General features: G+C 27.0%; 2 protein-coding genes across 4 annotated transcripts in view; one reads left to right on the top strand and one right to left on the bottom strand.

Moving 5' to 3' along the window:
• Window positions 1-13,240, bottom strand: part of LOC122271554 (uncharacterized) — an 88,617-nt gene that overhangs the window by 62,933 nt on the left and 12,444 nt on the right. The window lies entirely within an intron of this gene.
• Window positions 7-13,240, top strand: part of LOC107445759 (DNA excision repair protein ERCC-6-like) — a 72,439-nt gene continuing 59,205 nt past the window's right edge. The window contains exons 1-4 of one of the 3 annotated variants that reach the window (XM_043050116.2): window positions 7-143; window positions 1,412-1,587; window positions 1,742-1,975; window positions 6,577-6,762. In XM_043050116.2, coding sequence (XP_042906050.1) covers window positions 1,441-1,587; window positions 1,742-1,975; window positions 6,577-6,762 — 567 coding nt within the window. In that variant the 5' untranslated portion in view covers window positions 7-143; window positions 1,412-1,440. Of the gene's footprint in view, window positions 259-479; window positions 500-1,411; window positions 1,588-1,741; window positions 1,976-6,576; window positions 6,763-13,240 lie in introns of those variants that run through there. The other 2 variants (XM_043050115.2, XM_043050117.2) reach the window with 2 other exon arrangements.

The following is a 13,240-nucleotide window of genomic DNA, read 5'->3' on the forward strand; positions in this document are numbered from 1 at the left end:
AACGAACGAAAAACGTGTTCTAGCGTTTCAATGCGAATAAGAAACTCACAACTAAATGAATTTTTCGTAGTGTCCAATCCAAGTGGTCCAATCATCAAAGAGGGGGGAAACAAGAACCATCTTATTTGAACCTTGCCTTTGATGTAAGAATAGATATTATATTTAATAAGTAATTTAAGTATGAAGATATTTCGTACTTCGATTTTCATTTAACATTAATGTGTCCATGTGTAACGTGGTAACTATAATATAAATCTGGTAGGTAATATTTATACTACTTCGGATGTAAATTCATTTTTTGCTATTTTACTCTTTAATGTGATATATTTTTTTCATTATATCTAAAGGAATTCATCTCTCTCTCTATTTAGAAAAGAATAATTTCATGAACTGCTGAAACCCATGCTTGAATTAGCATTTTTGTCCCTTGATTAGTACCTGAAACTAATACCTAGAGCTGACTTGTTAAAAATAAAATGCAATTATAAAAGAAAACCAGGTTGGTTTTAACGGTTGGGCAAAATTGTAACCCTGAATGATCTAAAATAGCATTTTTTTCAATACTAAAAATTATAAATGCAAATTTACAAGCATTAATTCAAATGAAAATTTTGTTTACTTTGTTAAAGTATTAGTAAAATTTAATTAGTTAAAGAATTAGCAAAATGTTATCCTTTCTCTGGACTCGAAATTCATTTTTTATGAAAATATCCCATTTAATATAATGGGGCTTTACCATATAGAAATCTGTAACAATAATAGTTGGGTTAATGATGAAATCAGTTAAAAATCAAACCCATAAAAAAACCCACTTTTAGAAGGTAGAATTTTTAATTTCGTTCTAAAAATATGAAGAAATTTGTTTGATTCAATTTTATTTTAGCAAAAGATATATATGTTTTGATTTCATAATTTTTATTCGAAGTTCAAGATTTTGCAATTCTTTATCCTTTTTCACGACCTGAGGTTTGGGAAGTTTTAATAATATTTATGTTATAATATTTTATGTTATAATCATAAGTATTTGTCATTTGTAATGATTAATTCAAAAAGTAAATATTTGATTTTTATGCATAGATGATTCCCCAAGATTATTCATATGATATATATATAATATAATGTCATATAAATCTGCAAATATGACATTTTTAGATGAAGGTTTTGCCTTATATCAATGTCTTCTTATTCAGGGAAATTCCCCTGTCCTAGTTTTGATTGCATATTTCAATTGATCTTGCTTCTAGAGTCAAGTTTTTCTGGGTTTTACTATAACCTTTAATTATCTATACTGATTATTTACAGTGTAAACTAATTATTTACAATTTTTAAGAAATCTATTAAAAATAAATGATTTTAGTTCAATTGTTTTATTTCATACAAATACTAAATTTTCTCTAATATCTTTATTCAGCTGGAAGGTGTTAGTTATTTGTTAGAACTATGTCTTCATCATTGTATGGTGATCTAATGAGTGAGGGTAAAAAGCTTGCTGCAGAAGGTAAACTGTATGAATCCCTCAGCAAATTTGAGCATGCCAGAAAGATTCAAGAGACACCAAAAGTCCTTCAGAGAATCCAGCGTTTAAAGGTAGGAAATTTTCGCATTTCCTTATTATTTTTACTTTTGTAAAATATCCCACAATAGATTTTCAACCACATATGATAATTTTTTTCATCCCTTAAGTTAAACCTTATTGTTGCTGTCTTTTAAAAATTATTTTAAATATATTTTCTTTTTGCAGGAATTTATACAGCAACATAAGAATAAAAACGAAGAGTCCCGTGTGCAAAAGGGAGGAAAAACAAAGGATTCCTTAGAGAAACAAAAAACTCCATCTAAACAACTTAAAAATCATGATGTGCTACACGAAACCCAAAAAGTAGAAAAAACAAATGATTCTCCATTGCAGGCAAAAACTATATCAGAACAACATAAAAACCATGATGTCCTACAAGAAATTCAAAATGTTACTGAGGTATAATATATATATTTTTTTCAGATTATCTTTCCACTTGTTTTTGTTATTTTATTATTTGTTTATTATTGTAAATCGAAATTTTATTTTTTTTACGTAACCAAAAGGCTACTTTACTCTAAAAAGTTACAAAATCAAATCATTTACCCCTTGCCAGTGTCACCCGAATCCAGTTCAGGCAACTACTATGTGCAGTACTTGTGATGCCCAAACTGACTTCGGGCATGAGAAAAATTAAAGTTTTTATTTTGTGAAGCCCGAGCTGTGTTCTTTTCTACTTTAGGATAATTCATTTAATTCTTTATTTTCCTAATAGATGGTCCTAGTTTTTCACTAATTAGGACTTTAGTCCAGGGAGGAAAAATGTGGGTGTTGTCATCTGCTTATCATACTTTAAAGTAGGGGTGCACAACCTGTGGGCAGCAAGAGCTTCTAAACACAAGAAATTTTTTTTTTTTTTTAAGAAATGGTAATTTTTAATCGCACTTTTAAGTCATCACGTTTTGACACAATCAATTTTAACAGATTCTTTATTAAATCAGTGTTTTCACTACAGCGCGAGAATCTCGCTTATTTTTTTCTTTTCTCGCATTAAAAAATTATCAACGCGAGAAGATCGCACACTCTATTAATCAATTTCAAAATGCGCGAATTTTGGAAAAAAATTCGTCTTCTGCCATTTTGAATAAAATCCGTTTAACTTTTCTTCCTTGATCTTTCATTATTTTCAACATGGATCCCTGTTACATAGCTTCCCTATTTACCAGTATTGTTCAGAACNATTTTACTTTTGTTTTTGGAATGGACCCTATTTGCACAAATTCATAAAAGCGGACCCTGGTTGAAAGAATGTGAGTTAATTTTTTCACAATTTCACGAAAAACGGACCTTTCACAAAATGTCTGGACAGACCCCTGAGATGGCATTAGTGATCCTAGTTTTTCACTAATTAGGACTTTAGTCCAGGGAGGGAAAATGTGGGTGTTGTCATCTGCTTATCATACTTTAAAGTAGGGGTGCACAACCTGCGGCCCGCGAGAGCTTCTAAACACAATAAAAAAAAATTTAAAAAATGGTAATTTTTAATCGCACTTTTAAGTCATCACGTTTTGACGCAATCAATTTTAACAGATTCTTAAGTAAATGTATGTTTAACGCTTTTTCTTGAAGCCGAATTTATCGTAAATATAAATGATTTTTTTTAAAACAGTTATTTCCTCTTTTCTACGTGATTTTGAAAATTCCGAATTTTTATTATGACGCGAGAATTTTTATCAGATCGCAAATTTAAATAATCACTTTTTGTGCACTTTATTTATGACGATTTCAGCTTAAATCTAAGTGATTTTTTATCTTTTTTTTCCAATTCTTTCTTTTTTTTTCAAAAATTTTTCTCGGAAGTTATTCCTATGTGTTCCCACGTATTATAAAAAATTCCAATTATTCTGTTACGACATGCAAATTTTAAATCATGCATTTGACGTGCTTTATTCGTGCTGAGTTCAGCATAATTATATTTTTTCCTAATTATTTCTATACTTTTCCTCGTGATTTTGACGATCCCGTTATTTAACTCTGATGTTATTACGACACGTGATTGTTAATCGCGCAATTAAATAATCACTTTTTGATACGGTATTACGGTACAGTTTTATCGTAAATCCTAGTTATTTTTTCTTCGTTTTTATTTCCGCAACGAATATGATTTGGTTGAATGTGGTAATGAATTGTGATTTGATCAAAAAACAAATATTCGCCAAAAAAAGAAGAAGAAATCTATTGAACGCCGTACACTTGAGGCCAAATAGCAAAATCTTTTAGCAGTATAGCAACAATGAAACTAAAATTTCAATGCTCAGAACAATATTTCCTGGAAAAACGTATTCATAAATTAACTCTAAAAAATAAGGCCAATCAAGAACGTTTTTGAAAATGTCAAAAAGCGAAGCAGAGAACATAAAAATCAATCTTAATTGTCAGGATCCTGATTCCTCTCCCACGCATTTGATTGACCCCTGACCTGAGGGTAAGGGACATGGGAAGTGTCGTTCCCCTACATTGGGGGTAGAGCGAAGGACTTTTTCTTATGAGAAAGAATATTTTTAGATCAGTATTAGTTTGAACGTAGAAGAGTTGAGTATTAGCTGAAGTAGGAGAGCGAAGGTATGAACTGGAAGGGAGCAGGAGAGCTCCGGACTTTGAATGCCATGTAGATTATGTATGTACTCATACTTTATTTTTTACTCATAATTAATCCAGAGATGCCGAAATAAATGCTTATACCTGAAATAATCCTTTGTCATCCTTATTGAGGATTTCATTAAAACGAACCAAAAAAGTAGTGTCTCACATTGATTTTTGAAAAATTCTTTTAAAGCTTAACATCTCAGTTTTTCAATTACCAGAAAAAGCCAAGAAAAAAGAAGCTATTAAAAATTACTGCATTATAATGAAAACGTCTAAAAAAAGTTGTTTTTTTTTATTTAAGGAAAATAAAAAGATAGAAAAAATGTTCTTAATTTTTTAAGTGAAAATCTTATGCCAAAAATCTCAATTTAAATTTTTCTCATTGAAATAATTTTAGAAGAAAAAAAATTGTTTAGAAGAAATTAAATTTTATTTGTAACTTTATTTTTAAAAAAAATGCTGAGTCATAATAAAAATGCCTAAAAAGAGAAAAACAGAAAAAAAACAAATTTTTCTTAATTCCTGAAACAAAACTTTAATGCTGAAAATCACACTTTTCTATGTTACTGGTTATTTATATTACAGTACAGGGAAAGAGTGATAATAAATTAATAGTATGAGACGTTCTGTTAAAATGCTGGGTTATAATAAAAACTGCAAAAAATGGATCCTTCTCAATTCTCAAAGTATCGAAAAAATGACAAAATTGACTTGTCTGATTATATTTTAAAAAAAAAAGTAATATCCATAAAAATTCAAAAATAAAAAAAACTTAGAAAAATGCATTTCTAAAAAATATTTTGCCAAATATTTGACTGATCATTCAACCAACTGAATTTTTCACAGAAGGGCCAAATACTCGTTACATCCCTCCCTAATTTAAATGCAATGTTATTGCAACTTGAGAAATTCATAAAATGGCGGAAAACGTGAATTTTTAAACTGCTCACTGTTTGTAGTTTAGATTTCAATTTTTTGTTGCTTAAGTGATCTTTTTCGATAAAAAAAAGGAAAATGTTTACGATATAAAAAATCTAATAATTAATAAAATAAAATAATAAAGTACATTACAAAATAAGCATTGAATTTTATTTTGAACTATCACAGTTTTGTTTTTATTTTAGGCTTTTGTTTAAAACCTATAAATTTTCTTCAATTAAAATATTTAATTTGAATTTATATTACTTAATTACGACTAAACTTTTTCCTACTTTCATTCTGTGGGCATTGCAGTTTTTTTAAATTTATTAGAATTTAATTCTAAAATGAGTTTTCATATTGCATGATATGATAAAAAAAAATATTTCTTTTCTTCAATGTTTATTTATTTTGATAAATCTATTGTTCATATGATAAAAATAGCAAGTTCTTTTATTTTTGAATGAATTCTAATAATGGAACACTACTAAGTTATTGATATTACTAAGTTTATTGATAAAAAAAATGGAATGCTAATGTTTAAATAAACATTATTACATTTGTCATTAACGTGTCTAAATACATGTGTGGCCCTTCGTTATCCAACCTGCTGTACAAGTGACCCTTCTCTCAAAAAGGTTGTGCACTCCTACTTTAAAGGATTTGTGAAATTTATGTTTTGAAAATCATATTGTTGCGTTTTTATATTATACTACTTATATTATATTTAGCTTCAAAATTTTGTTTAATTTGCTCAAATTGATTAAGATGTGTGTGTAATCCATTACTTTTTTATATGTATGTAGAACTTATAAATACAGTAGTTATTGCATTTAAAATTTCATTTTTGTAATAAAAAAACCATTTTTTAACTTTTATGATTATTCAAAAATAAGCAGTCAAAAACAAAATAAGATTAAACAGTCAAAAATTTTTATTTTTGGTCCATTTTTCTGGAATATATGTAACTGCTAAAGAGTTAAACCACAAGAGTGCCTGAAATAAACCTGTTTTGTCCGGAAAAAACCTATATCTGTCTGGATATGTACTCTGGAAAACCGGAAGAAAATAGAGAAACTGGAATAAATTATAAATGACCAATTTAATTATTAGGCTATAGGTATAATAAGAAAGGCTTAAATTTTAACAACTGAAATTTAGTTTTTCACATAAATTTATTTATTTTTAAAAAAATATCTATTTTCGTGCTTTTTTTTTTAGCTTGATACAGATTTTTAAAATCTATAATTCCTATTATTAAAGAATTGAGAGCCCTGTAAAGAGAAAATGATAGACAAATAGAAAAACAAATAAAAAAAATAACAAAAGATAATTTTTTTTTTTGTATGGAATTCATTTTGTGAAGCTAACTTTGCTTGAAATGTAATCACTTTTAAGGTCAATTATCTTGGAGCTTATCACTACTCTGATAATTAATGTAATCTATTAGTTTTGTTAACATTTTGAATTTATTTGTGGCGTTTCTTGTTTTCCAGGTAATTGAACTGCCTGATAATCCAAGTGAGTTAAGCCCATCCAACTTGAATGAGTTTAATAAACTTAAGAAGACAGCCATGAGCTTTTCATATGAAGGTCGCTTTCAGGATGCTCTCAATACCTTCCAGAAATCATTAAAATTGTGCAATTGCCCACTTGTGAAAAAATATATAAAAGATATTAAGGTAATTCATTTTCAGTTGTATATTTTGCGATATCCGATGAATAATTTTGCGATAACCGATGAATAAAAAAGAATGCTCCTTTAGAGTAAAATATTTGACCACACCTTACTATATAATACAGGAAGTGAAATAACTGTATAACAATCACGAGAATTCCAGACTTACATGTTGGCAGTTCTTATGGTGATGTTTAATTAAGGTTTTGAGATTGTCAATGGTTGTCAACAGTTAAGAAAAATTAACATTCAAATTTCTGTTTCAAGTTAGTTAAAAAAAAACAAGTTGACTAGGCTTGGTTGACGGAAAAAAACTCTTTTCCTTTAATGTGTACTTTTCAGAAATGAGTTTGCTTTTTTTCACATACCAAAGTAACTTCAAACTTTTTATCTGGGGGAATTTATCATTAGCTGGATAACAAAACTTCATTAAGAACAGGGTGCGTACCATATTTAAAAAGTGCTTAAAGGTGCTTATTTTTTATTTACGCTTTTTAAAAGCTCTTAAAGGTGCTTTTTTTTATTCGGGGTTTGTAAAAAGTATTTAAGTTTCTATCTTTTAGAAAGAGATATTTTCTATGCTGTATCGATTGTTGTTCCAGGAATGAGATTCTTCCGCGGATTTCGGTTTTCTTTCCAGATTTTTCCATTTTTCCCTCTAATTTACGCAGAAATTTTTTTTGCACAAGTTCAAACATTTCATGAGGAATTTAATTTTGCGGTGGGATAAAACTGGTTGACCTTTAAACAGGGATGAGATTTTTTTCTCTCTCAAATTTCGGCCCTTTTATCAAAAATTCCGCTTATCTAAAAGTTAATTTTTTTTTAAAAAATAAATATCCCGCTTTTTTTTTAAAAAATTCAGTTGTTAAAGTAAAATAATTCTATTAATTTACGATTTTCAAGATAAACAGAAAATTCAAACTACGTCCTACTTGCTAACCCTTCCGCATTTTTACTTATATTAGCTATTTTCTCTAATTTCACGCAAAGAAAATAAGATTTTCTGTATTTTTTATCCGTCGACGGGATAGCTTGTATTTTCGTAATTCAGACGTCGCTGCTTCTTGTACTCAAGCGTGAAAACTAACAAAAAAAATAGAGGTGGCTTTGCGGGGGAATTATTTATTTGCTCTTTCAATTAATCTTGTAAATTTTTTATTTATTATGTCTAAACAAAAACAATGCAAAAAAGCCTTTTAACCTTTATATTTTACACTTGCATTTCAATTTAATTATGAGGTGTTATACTCTTCAAGAGTGCAGCTACAGTTTATATTATATACTTTCATATGCTTGATAATATTTTATACTTTCATTTCAATTTAGTTATGACGAGTTATATTTATCTCTAGTCCAGCTATAGTTCATTTTATGTACTTGCACATATTATACACTTGCATTTAAATTTAGTTATGACAAATTGTATTCATCATTAGTCGCGCTATAATTTATATTATTTACTTGCATATCTTTGCTTATATTATACATTTGCATTTCAATTGGGTTATGACAAGTTATATTCATCATTAGTTCAGCTATAGTTTTCTTATATCCTTGCATTTATTATACACTTGCATTTCAATTTAATCATTAGTCCAGCTATAGTTTATATTATATACTTGCATATATTATGCACTTGCATTTCAATTTAATTATGACAAATTATATTAATCTTTAGTTCAGCTATAGTATATACATTATACTTGCTTATATTATACACTTGCATTTCACTTTAATTATAACGAGTTACATTAATCTTTATTCCAGCTATAGTTTTTATTATATACTTGCATGTACTTGCTTATATTATGCACTTGCATTTCAAATTAATTATGACTTGTTATATTCTTCATGAGTCCAGCTATAGTTTATATTATATACTTGCTTATATTATACATTTGCTTATATTATACACTTGCATTTCAATTTCGTTATGACAACTTATATTCATCATGAGTCCACCTGTAGTTTATACTTGCATATACTACTTGCTTATATTATATACTTGCTTTTCAATTTAATTGTGGCAAGTTATATTCATCTTTAGTTCAGCTATAGTTTATATTTTATACTTGCATATACTTGCTTATATTATACACTTATATTTCAGTTTAATTATGACAAATTGTGCAATCAGCTATAGTTTATATTATATCCTTGTTTATATTTTACACTTGCATTTCAGTTTAATTATGACGAGTTATATTAATCTCGAGTCCAGCTATAGTTCATTTTATGAACTTGCATATATTATACAATTTAATTATGACAAGTTATATTCTTCATGAGTCCAGCTATAGTTTATATTTTATGCTTGCATATTCATACTTATATTATACACTTGCATTTCAATTTAATTATGACAAGTTATATGCATCATGAGTACAGTTATTGTTTTTATTCTATACTTGCTTATATTATATTCTTGCATTTCAATTTAATTATGACAAGTTATATTCATCATTAGTTCAGCTATAGATTTCTTATATCCTTGCATTTATTACACACTTGCATTTCAATTTAATCATTAGTCCAGCTATAGTTTATATTATATACTAGCATATATTATACACTTGCACTTCAATTTAATAATGACAAGTAATATTAATCATGAGTCCAGCTATAGTTTATATTTTATACTTGCATATTCTTACTTATATTATCAGGGGTCTGTCTAGGTTTTTCTGACAGGTACCTATTTTGTGAAAATTTAGACGTGATTTGTGAAAAATTAAAAATTATATTAAAAAATCAACACAAAAATATGGATTTATCGTTTCTTAAGGGATACAAAAATGAAATTTTAAGAAAAAGTATTTTGTGAAACTACCGTTTTTCCTAAAGTTGAATTTGTGAAGGTACCGCTAAACGGTAGTAAATTCGGCCTGGACAGACCCCTGATTATGCACTTACATTTCAATTTAATTATGACAAGTTATATTCATCATGAGTTCAGTTATTGTTTAATATATCCTTGCATTTATTATATACTTATATTTCAATTTAATTATGACAAATTGTGCAATCAGCTCTTTATATTTTACAGTGGCATTTCAATTTAATTATGAGGAGTTTTACTCTTCAGGAGTCCAGCTACAGTTTATATTATATATTTTCATATGCTTGAAAATATTTTATACTTTCATTTCAATTTAGTTATGACTAGTTATATTCATCTCGAGTTCAGCTATAGTTTATATTCTATACTTGCATATCTTTGCTTATATTATACATTTGCATTTCAATTTATTATGGGAAGTTATATTCATTGTGAGTCCAGCTATAGTTTATATTATATACTTGCTTATATTATACACTTGCGTTTCAATTTTTCATGGCGAGTTATATTGTTCCTGTGTCCAGATATAGTTTATGTTATATACTTGCATATATTTGCTTATATTATTAATTTGCATTTCAATTTGGTTATGACAAGTTTTATACATTATTAGTTCAGCTATACTTTATATTATATCCTTGCTTATTTTATGCACTTGCATTTCAATTTAATTATGAGGAGTTATACTCTTCAGGAGTCCAGCTACAGTTTATATTATATACTTTCATATGCTTGATAATATTTTATAGTTTCTTTTCAATTTAATTATGATGAGTTCTATTCATTTCTAGTCCAGCTAGTTCATTTTATGTACTTGCATATATTATACCCTTGCATTTAAATTTAATTATGACAAGTTATATTCATCATGAGTCCAGTTATAGTTTGTATTATATACTTGCCTATATTCTATTCTTGCATTTCAATTTAGTTATGAATAGTTATATTCATCATGAGTCCTATAGTTTATACTTGCATATACTACTTGCTTATATTATATACTTGCATTTCAATTTAATTAATTCAAGTTATGTTCATCTTTAGTTCAGCTATAGTTTATAGTTTATACTTGCATATACTTGCTTACATTATACACTTGCATTTTAATATAATTATGACAAGTTGTATTCATCTTTAGTTCAGCTATAGTTTATATTTTATACTTGCATATACTTGCTTATATTATACACTTGCATTTCAATTTAATTATGACAAGTTATATTCATGATGAGTTCAGTTATTGTTTGTATTATAAACTTGCGTATGTTATATTCTTGCATTTCAATTTAGTTATGACTAGTTATATTCATCATGAGTCCACCTGTAGTTTATACTTGCATATACTACTTGCTTATATTATATACTTGCATTTCAATTTAATTATGACAAGTTATACTCATCATTAGTTCAGCTATAGTTTAATATATTCTTGCATTTATTATATACTTATATTTCAATTTAATTATGACGAATTGTGCAATCTGCTGTAGTTTATATTATATCCTTGTTTATATTTTACACTTGCATTTCAATTTAATTTTGAGGAGTTATACTCTTCAGGAGTCCAGCTACAAGTTCTATTATATATTTTCTTATGCTTGCATATATTTTATACTTTCATTTCAATTTAGTTATGACGAGTTATATTCATCTCAAGTCCAGCTATAATTCATTTTATGTACTTGCATATATTATACACTTGCATTTAAATTTAATTATGACAAGTTATATTCATCATTAGTCCCACTATAGTTTATATTATATACTTGCTTATATTATACATTTGCATTTCAATTTATTATGTCGAGTTATATTCATCGTCAGTCGAGCTATAGTTTTTATTATATACTTGCATGTACTTGCTTATATTATACACTTGCATTTCAATTTATTATGGCAAGTTATATTCATTGTGAGTCCAGCTATAAATTATATTATATACTTGCTTTTATTATACACCTGCATTTCAATTTAATCATTAGTCCAGCTATAGTTTATATTATATACTTGCATATATTATACACTTGCACTTCAATTTAATAATGACAAGTAATATTAATCATGAGTCCAGCTCTAGTTTATATTATATACTTGCATATACTTTCTTATATTATACACTTGCATTTCAATTTAATTATGACAAGTTATATTCTTCATGAGTCCTGCTATAGTTTACATTATATACTTGCCATATGCTTACTTATATTATACACTTGTATTTCAATTTAACTTTGACAAGTTATATTCATCATGAGTCCAGTTATTGTTTGTATTATATACTTGCTTATATTATACACTTGCGTTTCAATTTATCATGGCGAGTTATATTTATCGTGTGTCCAGATATAGTTTATATTATATACTTGCATATATTTGCTTATATTATTAATTTGCATTTCAATTTGGTTATGACAAGTTTTATATATTATTAGTCCCGCTGTAGTTTATATTATATACTTGCTTATATTATACATTTGCATTTCAATTTATTATGGCGAGTTATATTCATCGTCAGTCCAGCTATAGTTTATATTATATACTTGCATATATTTGCTTATATTATACACTTGCATTTCTATTTAATTATGACAAGTTATATTCATAATTAGTTCAGCTATAGTTTATTATATTCTTGCATTTTTTATATACTTGCATTTCCATTTAATTATGACAAATTGTGCAATCAGCTATAGTTCGTTTTATGTACTTGCATATATAATACACTTGCATTTAAATTTAATTATGACAAGTTATATTCATCATTAATTAGAGTTTATATTATATTTGCTTATATTATACATTTTCATTTCAATTTAATTATGACAAATTATATTCTTCATGAGTCCAGCTATAGTTTATATTACATACTTGCATATGCTTACGTATATTATACACTTGCATTTAAATTTAATTATGACAAGTTATATTCATCATGAGTGCAGTTATTGTTCGTATTATATACTTGCTTATATTATACATTTGCATTTCAATTTGGTTATGACAAGTTATATTCATCGTGTGTCCAGCTATAGTTTATATTATATACTTGCTTATATTATACACTTTCGTTTCAATTTATCATGGCGAGTTATATTCATCGTGTGTCCAGATATAGTTTATATTATATACTTGCATATATTTGCTTATATTATTAATTTGCATGTCAATTTGGTTATGACAAGTTTTATACATTATTAGTTCAGCTTTAGTTTATATTATATCCTTGCTTATTTTATTCACTTGCATTTCAATTTAATTATGAGGAGTTATACTCTTCAAGAGTCCAGCTACAGTTTATATTATATACTTTCATATACTTGATAATATTTTATACTTGCATTTCAATTTAATGATGACGAGTTATACTCGTCAGGAGTCCAGCTACAGTTTATATTATATACTTTCATATGCTTGATAATATTTTATACTTTCTTTTCAATTTGATTATGACGAGTTATATTCATCTCGAGTCTAGCAATAGTTCATTTTATGTACTTGCATATATTATACACTTGCATTTAAATTTAATTATGACAAGTTATATTCATCATTAGTCCCACTATAGTTTATATTATATACTTGCTTATATTATACATTTGCATTTCAATTTATTATGTCGAGTTATATTCATCGTCAGTCG

This window comes from Parasteatoda tepidariorum, chromosome 2, assembly GCF_043381705.1.
Source record: "Parasteatoda tepidariorum isolate YZ-2023 chromosome 2, CAS_Ptep_4.0, whole genome shotgun sequence".
NCBI classification, from domain to species: Eukaryota; Metazoa; Arthropoda; class Arachnida; order Araneae; family Theridiidae; genus Parasteatoda; species Parasteatoda tepidariorum.